General features: G+C 39.7%; 1 protein-coding gene across 1 annotated transcript; it reads left to right on the forward strand.

The window, feature by feature from the left end:
- Positions 1-347: 347 nt before the first annotated feature.
- Positions 348-16,571, forward strand: ITM2B (integral membrane protein 2B). Its single transcript, XM_007430759.4, has 6 exons — positions 348-839; positions 6,228-6,356; positions 9,196-9,399; positions 10,090-10,200; positions 11,777-11,927; positions 15,779-16,571. The coding sequence occupies exons 1-6, from the start codon at positions 705-707 to the stop codon at positions 15,865-15,867; spliced, it is 819 nt and encodes a 272-aa protein (XP_007430821.1). The 5' UTR covers positions 348-704; the 3' UTR covers positions 15,868-16,571.
- The last annotated feature ends 416 nt before the right edge of the window (positions 16,572-16,987 follow it).

The raw sequence follows: 16,987 nt of genomic DNA on the forward strand, positions 1-16,987 counted from the left end.
AAACGCATCTGTAATAGCAAACTACCACGAGCCATGGCCTAATTTAGTAGAAGTAAATGCCTGCACTATAACCCTGGAGGGGTGTATGTGCCTCTGTATGGCTGTGGGAATAAAACGAAATTAGGAGTCACTTTAATATTGCGCAGAGCTGGCTGGGCGAAAGTGGCTGGAACCAAGTTAGCTTTATGACCAATTGGAGAGCTGAGCGAGGGGGTTCACAGCAGCAATCTAGCCCCCTGCTCTTCGTCAGCATCGCATGTACAACCGGAGTGAAGGAAAACCTGAGCAGTTGAGGTCAAGTTCTGCGCTTCAGGCAAGCTTCCACAGAAGGCTCGCGGTCTGCGGGAGCCTTCGCCTCGCCTCTTGCGCAGAAGCTCCGACTTCTGGCCCGCCGAGGCTCGTTTCCGCTTGCCCTGCGGCGGAGGGCTGGCTGCTCCATTCGGCCGTCGACGCTGAGTTGGCTGGCTCCCTCCCTCCCGCGTCCTCCCCCTGCCTCTCGGCTTGCCTTGCTTGGTCGGGCGGGCTCGGCACCTGAGCGCGAGAGGGAGGAGGAGGAGGAGGAGGAGAAGCCGCGCAGAGCTGCCCCGCTCTACCCCTGAGACTCGGCGAGAAGGGAGCGGGCCTCGGATCTGCCGCCTTCGCTGCTGCTGCTGCCCGGCGCTTTGTTTCCCCTCTGAAGCCTTAGCGGAGAGCTTTCTGCAGCCATGGTGAAGGTCTCGTTTAACTCGGCCTTGGCGCAGAAAGACGCAGCCAGGAAGGAGGAGGAGGAGGAGGAAGGGGGACAGAAGGAAAAGAGCAGCTGCAGCAGCCAAGTGCTCATCTTGTCCCCAGACACAAAGGTGAGGAGACGGCAGCGCCAGCAAATGCTCCCTCCGAGCGCTGCAGGGCCAGAAGCAGAAATGGGGTCGTTTCTCCCGGGCGCGGACCAGCAGCTTGTTTTGCAAGCCGCGGCCTAAAAGCGCAGCTAGGAAGCGCTGCGCAGAGTTTGGAAGGAGGACGTAAAGCTGAGGGTTGGTCGTCCGGGGAGCAAGATGGGATCGAAACAAGGAGGTGCTGGGAAGCAGACTGTGGTGGCGGGGTTTCGCTTATATATAGGGCCTTGTTTAATGGTGAGGCTCTGGAAGTAGCGTTAGGCCGGCTGACGCTTTGGAGACGAACCTATTTCTCATAAGTCCTCAGTGTGCGGTAGTTCGGAGAGTTGCCGCGGAGCGCGACGGAGGTAAAGAGAGAGATATTACCTGAATTTTTGGCAGATCATTTTTTGAATCTAAAATGGCTGGCGTGCGAAGAGCCTTTAAACGTCACGGCCTCTTTTTATTTTTAGGTATTTTATTTTAGCTCAGTTACGCAGGACCGGATCGGCCTTGCATTTTTGCAGAATCCTATCTGGATTTTGCTTGGGTTCTGAAGCTAAGAGTTGGGCTTGGTTAGTACTTGGATGGAAGACCACAGGGAGCTCCAGGATTGCAGATTGAGCTGGGAATTAGGAAAAAAATAATCAAATTGTTATTATTATACAGTGGGTGCGGGCACCTTTAAAAAGTCAATCTAAATTGTTTTCAAATTTGATATTCTCGTTTATGAAATCTCATGAGATTCCAGCCATACTTTGGAAAGTTTTTTTTTTAATTTTGGATCCTTTGTGTACTATGTAGTTGTGCCAAGGGAAATTGTGAGTTTTAGTCCCACCTTAAGCAGGAAGCCAGCTGGGTGACTTTAGCCAGTCACTCCCAGCCCTAGGAAGAAGGCTGAGAGTACACTATTAATGAAAATTGCATGCACTTGTCTATGTAGTTGCCAGGCATCCAGACTGACTCAGAGGCATGGCTTACTTTTGTGAAGTCAGTGTGATTTTGAGCTGTGAGGATTTGAACCTAGATCTCTTTTCAGTGCACCATTAGATCCTCTATGACTGATCATACAACACCTGTTGTTTAACCCATTTTCTGGATTTATGCAGTACATTGAACCATGAACTAACCAGATATGCTGGGGTTATACAACATTTCATCCTGTAATGGTGTGTGAGGGAGACAGGAGGAAGAGCCCCAGCCTAGACAACTGCCTGATAAGAGAAATCTGATAAGCAAGTTGGAAGGAGGAGGGGTGGAGAAAGCATTTCAGAAAGGACCCTCCCTAGTTTTTGAGAGAGTAAGAGACAGGAGAGGTACTTTCAGACTTGCGGGATTCTGTTAATATAATCTTACTATAAAGATAGAGCTAGTATTCATTGTTGTGTTTCTTGTTTGAAGGGCTAACATAACCAAAATGGGGGAAGAAAACTTGTAATGTTAAAACTAACAAAGCTTAGCATGCTGTATGTGTGCAGCCATTAGTTCTTTAAGTGATCTGGTTAAGCGTGGGTGTGAACGAAGACACTACAGTATATCATTCAAATTCTTGGCTGCCTTTCATCCAGATACTGTAACTTACATCAACCTAAAATATGCCATTTGATCTAAAGAGAGTCACAATTGTGACCATTTGGAATTCAAATTAGTCCAAAAAAATGAGGGTCAATCTTGATAGGTAAGAGGTTAAAAATGGTGTCATATGTACTCCTGGAACCTAAGATTTCTTAGAATTTCTTCTGTACTTTTGAAGGAGGTTTGTTGTTCAGGGGACAACAGGCCAGATGGAGAGAAGAGGCTTCAGACAATGGAAGGCTATCTCTTTTTCGGATTATTCCTGGCCAACAGTACTTGGGCAATCACATCAGTCTGTTGCCTCTTCCCTGGTGGTGGTGTTGCTGAAAGAAGACTGAGCTCTGAATGCTCTGAGGTAGTGATACTGGAAGGCTTCAGTGTCCCTGCAGAAGCTGCCTTGGGCTCCTGGTTTTGTGTTTGTCATGACTTACTCTGACTATCATAGAGCTGTCCCAACCCTTTGTCAGGGACTCACTTGCATGAAGGCTTTTCTCAGTGGAGCTCCTTGCCTGTGGAGATGTTGCAAACTTCTACGATTCAGGTTCACCCAGGCCATTGGTTTCCACTGATATATTTGTTTTTTCTGTTCTTACATTTTTATATGTCATCCTTTTTAAAATTATGTAATCTCCATATGATTGCAAAGTCTATTTTAAAGACACTTATTTCTATTTGTATATGTCATATTAATGTTTTACAGTATCTTTTAATAAAGTATAATGTAACATGTTCTGCTGACTTTTAAGGTAAGTAGAAATGTGTTGTGGCATCTTGAGAAGTCTATTAGATCTACTAATAAAGCAGTAGCGATATTAATTTTGAAAACTTTTTGCTCACAGACAATTGTCCTAGCAAGTAAGTACAAAAGTCAGGTGACTGTGTTATGACAGGAGAGACAATGGCACAGGAGACTATCATTCATTCATTCTCATAGCCTTACAGTATATAAGGTGGAACTGGAAGGCAAGAATTTGCATCTTAATGGCTGTGTAAGAGCATAATGCATAGCTAATTATGGATGATCACCCATATCCTGTAAACAAAAGTTTTGCAATGGAAACAGCTTCTTAGGGAGTAGTGAAAAGGAAAAAAATAAAACACTCTAGCCCCTTTATAAGCAGAGTGTAGCATAATCACAGCTTAGGGTTTGAAGACATTCCTTGAACATGCTAAAGTGTATAGTTACTGTCTGTAGGTTCATGAGACTATTAAACCACAAACTCTCAAATCACATTTTATCATAGGATGTTGTGAAAATGTGGTCTCTGTGGTGACCTTACAGCTCAGTGGCTGTGTGTGCACAATAATCACAGGCCTGTAAAGTACTTATGTAACTGGCTGCCTCAGTTGTAATGGGAGGGGCAATCTTTGATAGCATCCTAACTTTGTATTGAACAGAAATCTGTGACTTCCTGCTTTTAACAGAAAAAACAAACCTGCAGTGCCTTGATCAAGGTAAGAGCCATTATGAATGAAGTACAGGAGGCTTGATGGGGGGGGAAGCATTGTTTTGCCTTCGTTAGTCTTGATTCTTGGCAACTACATGGATACTTCCTGGGGATTTTTTATTGTTTTTACATATTTGAAAATGGTTTGCCCTTGCCTTCTTCCTAGGGCTTGAGAGAGAGTGACAAGACCGAGGGTATCCACTTGATTTCTGTAGAGAAAGCAAGTCTAAAACATAGGTCTGCCTGCTCCTTGCGTCTTGACCACTAGACCAAATTGGCTCTCCCAGTCAATCCTTAGTAACCCATTTCACCCTATATGCATACCCACATATGTATTAAAAAAGATTGCTTACCCGAAGAAATCCTGCTTTTGCAGGCCTTCTTTAGGTTCCCATCTCTGTATCTGAGGCCTGAAGGGAGAATTAACCATCTGGATTCATTTGGGTAAGTAATCTACAATTAATCCAGGTATTATAGTGTTATTTGACCCAGAAATGACTGAATTTCTGGGTTTGCATGATGTGCTGAACCTTTAAATGACTCATTTAAGCGTGTTTTGTGGGCTTAGTATTTAACCTTTAAATGACTCACTTAAGCATGTTTTGTGAGCTTAGTATTATGGAAACCCATAGATTTGGGTTAATTTCATAAACTATTATTTACCATGGAGAAGTGTGTTATGCAAACACAGCTTGTAGTTAAATGTTTTGTAAATTAGACTGCTTCACAAAACAGCCCAACTACTTTCATTACCTTTCATTGGCAAAGATAACTAGATGGCTTGTATGTGTATGGCTTTAAGTTATATCTCTGTTGTGATCAAAAAGTAAGGGATTGCCGGAGCTGTAGTTCAAAACATTTGGAATAGTGTTGCATGCTATTGTGCAATAGTGCAGATGCAGAAAAAATAAAGTTAATCTTGTGAGACTTCTATGCTGTCACTCCAAGCAAGGATAAACCTAGTTAGTACTGGAAGGATAGACCCCAGGAAATTCCAGGGCTGTTAGACTAGAAACTTAAACAAAATCCTGGAGGAAAGCAATGGCATACCAAGAAATCTATATGGATGCATCTATGATTTCAGCAAGAGCTGATCTTAACTTGAAGATTTTGTCTAACATCATCTGATACAGTTTAAAGTGCTTTCACTCTGTCTGAGATTCATTGATCCTATACAGTATAATCCATTATCTAGAGTGTTCTTCCCAGTTTCCTGCCCACATAATTTGAATGTCTCCGCAGTTGCAGGTACCTGCATGTTGAATGTGAATGTCTGTAGCAGAGAAGCCTTCACATAGACATCTGGGTGCATGTGGGTCTCCATGTGTGTTGGGGGTCTGGCATTATCAAGTTCTCAATCGTGTAGCTTGATTGCTGCAGACCTTCATCCTAAATGTGTGAATTTTTGTAGCAGCTAATGTCATTTGAGTGTGGGAGTGTGTGTGTGTGTGTGTGAGAGAGACTGCATAGAAAAACCAGAACGGAATATGATGGAACACATAATTTACTCAGGATTGCTAGTTCACCAAGATGGTATTACAAGTTCGTTCTATCTGATGTTAACTCCTTCTAGAAATTAATAAAAGTATTTTACATTTTATGAAGTATCTCCAAGACATTAATTTAAAAAATCACTTTGGAATTATCTAGCCTTTTCATAAAACTACCAAGAGTGAATGGGAAGACTGGTGCTCCTTCAGATATTGTGGTCCCCAAATACGAAGGGCTTTGTTGGTTAGTAATGACACCTTAAATTGAAATTGGAAATAAACACAAACATGGTGTAACATGATCATACTGAGTACTTCTGTAAGTTTTCTTGGTTACCTTTTTTTCTGTTGATTGAAGTTTCGAGATTGTCTTCCACAGCAGCCTTGTACATAATGCATTATATTAATCTAGGTAAGCAGTCACCAAGACATGGATTACTCAAGTGACATTAAATTACAGTACGAAGTTGCTACTCAAAGAAGACCGTTGTTTTCATTTATGGAGTTCTGTTCCATATTTATGCTCATAATTTTATTTCATAGTGCCTGAAAACTTCATGGTCAATTTCTTTTTTATAATGAAAAAAATAATTACATTTGTAGCCTTATGAAACTTGGGATAGATAAGTGAAAAAGTTTTTGCTGATGGAATAGCTTCTGCTTGAGAATGCAATTCCACCTGCCTCTTAAGAAGGGGGTTTGAGGATTCTGTGGAAGATTTGGTGGGTATGCAAGGTGGAAAAGAGGATGAGAAAGGAAGCCTGTTCACAAAACATCAACACAAGTGGTCACTATGTCATACCTACAAGATGTAGCTGGATATGCCTCACTATTGATTACTATTTTCTTTTGTGACTTCCTAGGATCCAGAAGAAGTGGTGCCTCTTGGACAAAGAAGAGCTTGGTGTTGGTGTATGTGTTTTGGATTAGCTTTTATGCTTGCTGTTGTAATCCTTGGTGGTGCCTATCTGTATAAGTATTTTCAGTTCCAGGTAGGATGAAAATATATGAACAAGCTTTAAATGTCTTTGTTGGTAGTTTACTAGAAATTGTCCAACTTGGCTTGTCAGCTTAAGTCTTAATATAAGGTTAATTTTAAATATTTTTTTAAACTTACCTGAGAAAATTAACTCCAACACAACATATACTTTAAATACATTTGGATTTCAGCTTAATATTAGGAAAGATTTGCCAGTGCCCTTGCTGTGAAAGTTAAGTCTCTTGGGATATCTCCTCAGTTTTTCAGCTTGTAAAAGAGGTTTCTTACTAATTTTAGGTAGAAAAGTTGCAAATGGTAAATATATGTACTTGCTTGTTGTCCCTGAAGAAAACATTCTCAATATATTTTTTTACCTGAATAAAATAGTATGTCAGTAATGGAAACCATTTATGGTTTCTGGGTGAAATGTAAGCTGTTGATTCCGTTTCATATTAAAGAGAGAGAAAAAAATCAAGGTGTTTTTATTTATTTGTGATGTTTATCTCATCTTCCCTTCAGACGCTCAGAGCAGCATTTTTGTCAGTTCCCAACTCTTTTACTTGTAAGGCTTACATACCAAACATAAGAAGAGGGAGACAAGCAGCAGCCAAGACCTTTGTCCTTCTTCTCCCATGTAGCAGCAGGTGTTATGTTAGCAGAAAGGAGAAGTTCTACTGCTCTTATTTGTTCTGTGGGATATGCCAGGGGCTTTTGGGGAGGACTGAAGAGTTCAGTTCAGAGGGAAGGAGAACAGAGACCTGAATTGCACACAGAACATCAGCCAGGCTCAGAAGGACAGCTATCCAACCAACCTTCAGCTCTTCTTTCTCGCCTAGAAAGGAAGTTACTTCTCTGGATGCACCAGTTTGTTAGAGCTCTTCAATAGCATATTTTTTCTGTCATTCTGCTGTGAATTGCCTAGAACCAAGATTCAAAAGCAGCAGATTTAGCAACTGCTGCTGTGTTTGTCTGGATTGCTAAAGAAGCCACAGCTCTGGTCAAATCTAGGAGTAAGTCTCATTGAATCCTGTGCAAATTATTTCTGAGCAGATCTTCATTGTATTGCATGGTTAGAGTCCCAAGTGACCTCATGCTTGATGTGATATGTAAACCCAGTCATAGTGTTTATAAAACATAGTTTAAGGCTCCTTCTGTTTTGTAAACACAGATTATTGTGATTTATTTAATCAGCTATGGTTAAAGATACTTTAAAAATACTTCTCAGCCTAGGGGATATGGCAGACATGTCCAATAATGAGATGATATAATCAGGAAAGGGAACAATTTTAGGAGGAAGGGGTACCTTGCAGAAGCTTAGTGCCCACATTTTACTATTTGGGGAGTCAACATCTGCTGCTGAAAATTGGCCACTTGATCTCTGAATTACAGCTGCAGGATCTCAAGGTGCTTTTAGGGCTGCAAATTGGGTTCTGGGTAGGTGCTGCTACATATTGTTTATAGGCTGCATGGTTACTCACCCCAGCTTAGAAAGATCTTTGAATCCACTAGCTATGGGAACCAGGCCAATGTTGGAAAGTTAATTGAAGATTACAGGATATAAAATTTATTTGAGTATTTGATCTGTATCTTCATCTGCCATCTTTACAGAATTAATTCAATTTTCCAATCCCATGGGCTGGGTTTGCACAACACATTAGGCTAAAACAGAGTTTGTGGCTCTGTTTCATGCAAACGTAACCACTGGAACTAAAGATGTGACTCAACTTTGGATTCATTTTGCTCATAGTTTGGTTCTGCATTAGCAAAAGAGAGGCAATATTCATCACAAAGTTAGAGTGCATTTATATGACTTGCTAAGGAATGTTGGTTGGTTAAATTAAACTGCCTGCTGCCATCTTGATCTCATTCTGTTGGCTATGTAATAATTGCTAGTGGTTGACCTGAACTTCAGCATATCATCTAAAGCCAAGGCAACCATCATTTCCAGCTGCCACTAACTAGAATTTGAAATAAACAAATTCTATAAATAAGTTTTGTAGACTGGTGGCTACAAAATAGTCTGACCCAGATGCCTGGGTGATTTCTGAAAAGGCTTGGTTATTTTTCTACCTTGTTTGTCAGCAGTACTCTTGCGGTCCTGGCCAATTGATAGACCATGTAGATGTTCTGGATGGTTGATACTATCATTCCTAAACACCTTTTTCCATATAGCCCTTAAAAAATCTCCCAAATGGCAAAAATAGGCAAGAACTGACCTGAAAACTGTTTGGAGGTGGCTTAATAGTGGGAAACAGCTTACCTTTCACAGGCTTCCTTTCCCATCCTTAAATTTTGAAAAAACAGTACATTACCAAAGTTTGGCATTTTTTGTTGGCAAATTTTGCTGATGCAGTCTGGATGTCCTAGGTAGAATATTGGAGTATCATTTGTGACCTGCAGAACACAGGCTAAGCCACAATACGGGTTCTTATTTTTATTTTTTGTTCTCTCTATTGTCTGAACCAAAGCCAAAATGGCTATGGCTCATCTGAGTTATGCCAATCTAGTCATTGGTTGATTTAATAATTAAGTAAATATGGTTTATCAGTTTGTATGAACCAAGCCTGAGTTTAACTGTAGTAATCATTACTTAATGGTTGGAAAGTACAGAAAGTTGTAAGTTCAAACTACAAAGTCTCTCTTCAGTTGATAGATAGTAGTTTTCCTCTGATGGTAAATTCTGCCCTGAATAAACTGCAGTATTATCCAATAGGCTTAAAAACAGAGTGGCTAGTCTTCAGGATTTGATATTTGGCAATGAAGAGGAGGGGGTCAATATATGTTACAATGAGGTTCATGAACTCCAAAGGTTTGTTTTGCATTGGCTTATATGTGTTTCCTTTGTCTTTTAGGAAAATGTTTACTTCTGTGGAATTAAGTATATTGAGGATGGCTTAACCCTAACGGAGCCAGATGCAATTGCTTCAGCTCCTCGTTATCAGATAATTGAAGAGAGTATCCAGATCCTCCAGGAGGAGGATGTTGAGTTCATTAGTGTGCCAGTTCCAGAGTTTGCTGATAATGATCCCGCTGATATTGTCCATGATTTTCAGAGGGTAAGGAATGATGCTCTGGACAGCACTCTAATGGGAAAAAAAGGAGCTTGTTGTGCTCATATTGAAGCTACTGATTATTTCAGATATCTTGGTTATTTTTATATATTTATTGATAGCTACACAAAGCAAGCCAAGGTAGGTCCTAGGGGGGATGAACTAAGAGGACAGTATAGATTGGTTAAAGCCTGCAAAGTTCTGTGTTCCCTAACTATTGTCACAGGTGAGGAAATAATTTAATTATGTAAGTACTAGTGGGTCTGCAGAGCAAAAGATTTATTGTATGCAAGCTTCTAAGAGCAGTGTGCCTTTTCTGGGTTGTTATTAGCCTGAAACATTTAATACTATTAAGAGTTTACAAAAGGACACTCTTTCCCATCTTTAACTTGTGATATGCTGTCCTAAAACTTTAATATACCCACCATGGTATTATTTTGATCTGTACTTACTGTTTTAAATGTACTGTATATTGGAACACAGCAGGTAGAAAACTAGTCTGGAATACTTTCTAATTGTTTCTTTTGTTTCTTTTCTTGTTATCAGAAAATGTTTTAGTATCTAGAGACTGAAATGGAATAAATGATGCCTAACATATTTAAATTTTGCCTTTGAAAGAACAGTGTAGTGTATTAAGTCATATACGACGTTATATATTTTAACACTATTAAGGGATTCATGACATTTCTTTATCAGAAACTTACAGCTTACCTTGACCTCAGCCTGAATAAATGCTATGTCATTCCTCTGAATACGTCAGTTGTTATGCCACCTAAAAACTTCTTGGAACTGCTGATCAACATCAAAGTAAGATTAAAATGGAAGAGTTTATTTGAATATATTCAGTAATCCTTATCTTTATTAAACTAATTTATATCCCAGTTGGTTAGAATGACCTGTGAATCTAATTTTATCCTGTTGTGATCTGCAGTATATTAGTTGATTCCTTTGTATAGTTTCTGATATGGTGCTTGTTTGTTTCATAGTCAGAGCAAGTAAAATGCAAAACATCCCATCAGATTATTTAGTTAAACCTCTTAAGATGCTGTTGAGAATAACCTTCATCTCTCATTTACATTAACATTTTACTACTGTATACTAAACCCATTTAGTAATAACCCCTCCCAACAAATCAGATCTTATGTGCCAGTTGCTGTTTTTTTATTTATGGTCCAAGACCAACGAACATGAAAACATGTACAGTTTTTAAAAAATTATATAAATTACATAAAAACAAAAGACAACCAAAGCTGTGAAGAAGGCCCCATGGGCTAAAGCTACAGGTAATAATTTTGCCATTGCCCTTAATACATTGAGAAATTGGTCACTTAAAAGGAAAGCAGCAATCTTGTGATGAGAGAAATCAAACTTTGTAAAGCCAGGAGTTATACGTTTTAATTGCCATTGTGTATAGAGTGGACATTGTAATAGAACATGTGATATAGATTCAATCTCCATGTTTGAACATGTACAAATATGATTTTCATTTGAGCGGTTGAAATATCTTTCAGTTGTCGCCCTGTTGGGTAGTATATCAATTTGGGTCAGAGAAAAAAAAGCCTCTTATGTGAAGCATGCATGATCATAAAAAAGAAAAAGTAGCCAGGGAGAGTCCAGGAGAATGGAGCAATTCTTCTGTTATAGAGATGGGAGATTTTGGCCCTGACTGACTTGATTATCCAAGTCCCAGAACCTCTGGTTGAGTTCTGCTAAGGTTTTATTGAGGCCTAAAGTAAGTACTGTAGAGCTGGTATTGGCAGACCACAATTTGCCTTTGCAGGATGGATACAAATCTATTGTTCAGGATTAAGATGAACGAAGAAGGTCCCCCAAAAGATTTGCCTTGCTTAAGACCTTAAGCAGCCTAGTCTTGCATGAGCCCTGAGTCGTAGCCCAATTCTAATTGCATTACAGCATTAGAGGTCAAGTGAGGGATGTGTGTATTGTTTTTAGAAACAGCTTGCAAAGAGTAGAAGTTGGATATTTTCTTAGAGGTACACACCTGGGTATCATATAGTGGCATACCCAATACTTTGGCCTTGAATAGCTTAATGGTATGCCATTTAGATTTTAAAAACCCTTCAGTTGGCACCCTGGAAGCTTTTTTTAGGAGACAAACTTCTCTGGCAAAGGACATTTTACCAACTTGTTTAAGAGACTCTTGGTTCTCAGTCCATGATTTAAACTATAATCCCTTCAAAAACATTATGCTACTTCTCTCGAAGTTTGTTTCTTATGATGTACATTCTACAGAGGCAAAATTATAGATGCAAACTAATATAAATTCATATAAATTGAATTAATAATAAGTAAAATAAAAGTTAATGCAACAAATTTAATATTTTTATTTTAAACACTTCCATATTTATATTGATTTATGTAGGCTGGAACATACTTGCCACAGTCATACTTGATTCATGAACAGATGACAGTTACTGACCGCATTGAAAATGTGGATCAACTGGGTTTTTTCATTTATCGCCTTTGTCGTGGTAAAGAGACTTATAAATTGCAGCGCAAGGAAGCACTGAAAGGTATGGCATAAACATAGATGGGATCATAAAGATAGCTATAATGAATATTTCATTTCCACATGAAATTATGGAAAAGTAGTATTTCAGTCTGTATGCTTATATTTTGATGGACTGTTATAACATCTGGTACAGGTAGTCCTTGCTTACCGACACTAATTGGGACTGGGAACTCAGTCACTAAGCAATGCGGTCATAAGGTGCAATATCATGTGACCCCACTGACTTACGACAACAGTTCCAGCCGTTCCAGTGGCTGGTGTTAGGCGAATCCTGCGTGGTTGCAGCATTCTACAGTCACATGACCACCATTTGCAACCTCCTGCTGGCTTCCTCATTGACTTTGCTGGTTGGAAGCCAGCAGTGAAGGCCACAAATGGTGATCATGTGACCATGGGACGCTGCAATGTCATAATTGTGAGCTGGTCACCAAGCATCCAAATCACGATCATGTGACTGTGGGGATGCTGTGATGGCTGCAATTACGAGGACCCATCATAACTTCGAATGGTCGCTGAACAAGTGGACATTAAATGAGGACCACCTATATTGTGAAAAATCTCCATAAAAATCTCCATGCCTGTTGTAGCACCTAATTTTTAATGTTGCAGGTGTGCATGTTTAATATATGCAAAGCCTTAGAACTGAGATTTGGTGCTTTTAAACATTGCCTGTCAGATGGCAATGTCAATAATTCTGTGCCTAGCACAATGTTCTGGTTAGAAGGAAATGGTTCTTGATGAATTATGAATGTACTCTGTAATAAAAAGAAATGATATACCTATGGCTAAATTACTTGTTTTAATACTGTGTTAATTTTACCAATATTACTTTCATATATTAAAACATTTGTGTACATTTTGCCCACAAATGTTTGGTAAACATGAACTCATTTGTGTACTACTATTCACCTTGATAAATTAAGCATGTGGTTAAACTTATCAAGATTAATGGAATTTAAACGTATTTGATTGAAAGCTTGAACATGTCCAGTAGGTTTAAATGGGGTGCGTTATCTTACAGTAGTATTGCTTGGGACAGTACAAAGAAGAAACTTGAAATGAAAACTAAAGATTTGATTACTTATTTAACTTATTTACGTTAATTATTTCCTCTATTTATTTGATTTCTCTCTAACTTAGATAGAGAGGGTCTGAAGGTTGTACTTTGGAACTTCAAAGCAGACCCCACTGTGCTCCATGAGGCTTAGCCCAATTAGACAGTTACAGGCATAAGTTGAGGCACGCTTGGTCCACTGTTATGTTCCAGTAATCTCTAAGTGAATGGAAGCTGATAGGCCCTCTTCATGATACAAACTTAAACTCAGTATCTTTCTGCAAGTTTGAGTGCATACTTAAAATAAGAAACCAGTGAACATAGCAGATGGATAAAGTTGAATATCCTTCCAGCTGAGAACAGTGCTACTTTTTTTTAAAACCATAATGCTGTTACTTAGGCCCACCTGTCTTCCTATGGCTAATAGGGGGTGCTGTGTCATGGTGTGGGTGTGTGCAGGCTGGGGAGGGGGTGTTGCAGTGCCATGCAAGTGCATGCAGCGCTGTGTGAGTTCGCCTGGGTGGGGGAGGGTTGCTGTGGCATGAGCGCGCATTATGGAGTATGCGGAGTATGCATCATACTCCGTTGCGGGGTTCCTCGGGAGAAAAAGTGGCAGGAATGACTTAGGGGAGTGACTTGCAACCTTTCCTGCTGGCTTCCCCATTGACTTTGCTTATGGGAAGCTAGCAGGGAAGGTTGCAGATGGTGATCACATAATGATGGGATGCTGCAACAGTCATAATTGTGAGCATTGTAATCACATGACCGTGAGGGTGCTGTGACGGCGAGAACTTCAAGGACTGGTTGTAAGCACCACTTGTTCAGCGCCGTCGCAACTTTGAACGGTCGCTGACTGGTAGTTAAACAATATCTACCTATACTCAAATATTATTTTTCTTGTTATTTCAGTATAGAATGAGGTCACTATTCTTTTGCAGTTTTCTTTCTTTTATTCAATAGGCTAATTTAGGGGTGGGTGGGGTAGGCTATGTCTGTTGAGTGGGAGGATAATGACCTTAAATGAGAAATCTACATGCTTAACAAAATATACAGTCAGGTCCAGAAATATTGGGACATCGACACAATTCTAACATCTTTGGCTCTATACACCACCACAATGGATTTGGAATGAAACAAACACAATGTGCGTTAACTGCAGACTGTCAGCTTTAATTTGAGGGTATGTACATCCAACTCAGGTGAACGGTGTAGGAATTACAACAGTTTGCATATGTGCCTCCCACTTGTTAAGGGAGCAAAAGTAATGGGACAATTGGCTTCTCAGCTGTTCCATGGCCAGGTGTGTGATATTCCCTCAGTACCCCAATTACAATGTGCAGATAAAAGGCCCAGAGTTCATTTCAAGTGTGCTATTTGCATTTGGAATCTGTTGCTGTCAACTCTCAAGATGAGATCCAAAGAGCTGTCACTATCAGTGAAGCAAGCCATCATTAGGCTGAAGAAACAAAACAAACCCATCAGAGAGAGAGCAAGAACATTAGGCGTGGCCAAAACAACTGTTTGGAACATTCTCAAAAAGAAGGAACGCACTGGTGAGCTCAGCAACACCAAAAGACCCAGGAGATAACGGAAAACAACTGTGGTGGATGACCGAAGAATTCGTTCCCTGGTGAAGAAAACACCCTTCACAACAGTTGGCCAGATCAAGAACACTCTCCAGGAGGTAGGTGTATGTGTGTCAAAGTCAACAATCAAAAGAAGACTTCACCAGAGTGAATACAGAGGGTTCACCACAAGATGTAAACCATTGGTGAGCCTCAAAAACAGGAAGGCCAGATTAGAGTTTGCCAAACGACATCTAAAAAAGCCTTCACAGTTCTGGAACAACATCCTATGGACAGATGAGACCAAGATCAACTTGTACCAGAGTGATGGGAAGAGAAGAGTATGGAGAAGGAAAGGGACTGGCTCATGATCCTAAGCATACCACCTCATCAATGAAGCATGGTGATGGTAGTGTCATGGCGTGGGCATGTATGGCTGCCAATGGAACTGGTTCTCTTGTATTTATTGATGATGTGACTGCTGACAAAAGCAGCAGGATGAATTCTGCAGTGTTTCGGGCAATATTATCTGCTCACATTCAGCCAAATGCTGCAGACCTCATTGGATGGCGCTTCACAGTACAGATGGACAATGACCCAAAGCATACTGCAAAAGCAACCAAAGAGTGTTTGAAGGGACAGAAGTGGAATGTTATGCAATGGCCAAGTCAATCACCTGACCTGAATCCCATTGAGCATGCATTTCACTTGCTGAAGACAAAACTGAAGGGAAAATGCCCCAAGAACAAGCAGGAACTGAAGACAGTTGCAGTAGAGGCCTGGCAGAGCATCACCAGGGATGAAACCCAGCGTCTGGTGATGTCTATGCGTTCCAGGGTTCAGGCTGTGATTGACTGCAACGGATTTGCAACCAAGTATTAAAAAGGGAAAGTTTGATGTATGATTATTATTCTGTCCCATTACTTTTGGTCCCTTAACAAGTGGGAGGCACATATGCAAACTCTTGTAATTCCTACACCGTTCACCTGAGTTGGATGTACATACCCTCAAATTAAAGCTGACAGTCTGCAGTTAACACACATTGTGTTTGTTTCATTCCAAATCCATTGTGGTGGTGTATAGAGCCAAAGATGTTAGAATTGTGTCGATGTCCCAATATTTCTGGACCTGACTGTACATTGTGTTTTTTCAATGCATATTTTTTCATATAAGACAACATATAAACATTTTCTTTGTAAAATAACTTGATATTTGTTCATTCTCCCATAATAGGCATTCACAAGCGTGAAGCAGGTAATTGCCGAATAATTCGACACTTTGAGAACAGATTTGCAGTGGAAACACTTATTTGTGAAGAATAATAAGGAATGCTACTATAACAGAAGATTAAAAAGATACTTCAATCCATCCTTTCTATTATGTGCAGTGATCTCTGTTTTAAAACATTTATGTAATGAGTAGACAAGGCTTTATAGCTGAACCCAATTACTTAATCTCATGAAACATCTTTATATCATATTTTGAAGTATGATGTTATTTTTATGTTGGTATTTCACATAATAAACCCTGAAATATCAGGAGATAAATAATACATCCAATATTACAATAAATTTGGATAAAATAATTCTGAGTTAAAAGTTTTTAAAAAGTGTATAGATAAATTGCAACTTTTGAGGTTTTTCACAGTGTATTAGTGCTATAACTGATTACAGCTTATTAGGAAACATTTTATAATAAAGGTGGAATTTATTGTGTGTGTTTTGAAACAGTCACACTTAAATTTCACTTCCGATTGGCTGTGCTAATATGTCTGCTGTACAAACTCCAGCAGTAATTTCATGTTACTGACTTGTATATAAGCTATATGTATGCAAAGGAAAATAAATATTATAAATCTGTTTGTCTAAACATTTTTGTTAAGTTCTTTCCTATGAACTCTTTCTCTTAGAATTGTATTCTGGAAATTACTAGTAATTACTAGACTACTAATCTTGGAATTGCTTTATTTGTATAATGATTTAGAGTAGAACTGAAACACTTTCTAAAAAAGTAAATGTTAAAATACTATGATCTTGTTTTGTTTTGTTATACTAAGGGTTGTCATTTCTTTATCATTTAGTTGTAAATTCAAGTAGCAAAGAATTGGTTTTTCTCATAATCGTTTCCTCCACTCTCTCTATGAGTGGGAGGAAATGGGTCAGGCACAGAAGTAATTGCCTACAGAGATTGCTTTTTTTTTTCTCCCACCCACCCACAGAGCAGAGAGACTGGAGAGGAAGGGATTACAAGTGAGTAAGCAGGCACACAGTGGGAAATACACTGGGCTGTTTGTGTAGCGTCCTTGCGGCTGCCAATGCTAGCACACTGCTTTCGATGTGTATTCCCCATTGTGTGTCTCCTTACTCTCTTGTAATCCCCCTTCTCCAATCTCTTCACTCTGCAAGGGAGGAAAAGAAGAAAAACAACAGGTCAGGCACAGGA

Source organism: Python bivittatus, unplaced genomic scaffold (assembly GCF_059951505.1).
Source record: "Python bivittatus isolate LINGU-HERP-01145 unplaced genomic scaffold, Pbiv_v1 ctg000020_np1212, whole genome shotgun sequence".
Lineage (NCBI taxonomy): Eukaryota > Metazoa > Chordata > Lepidosauria > Squamata > Pythonidae > Python > Python bivittatus.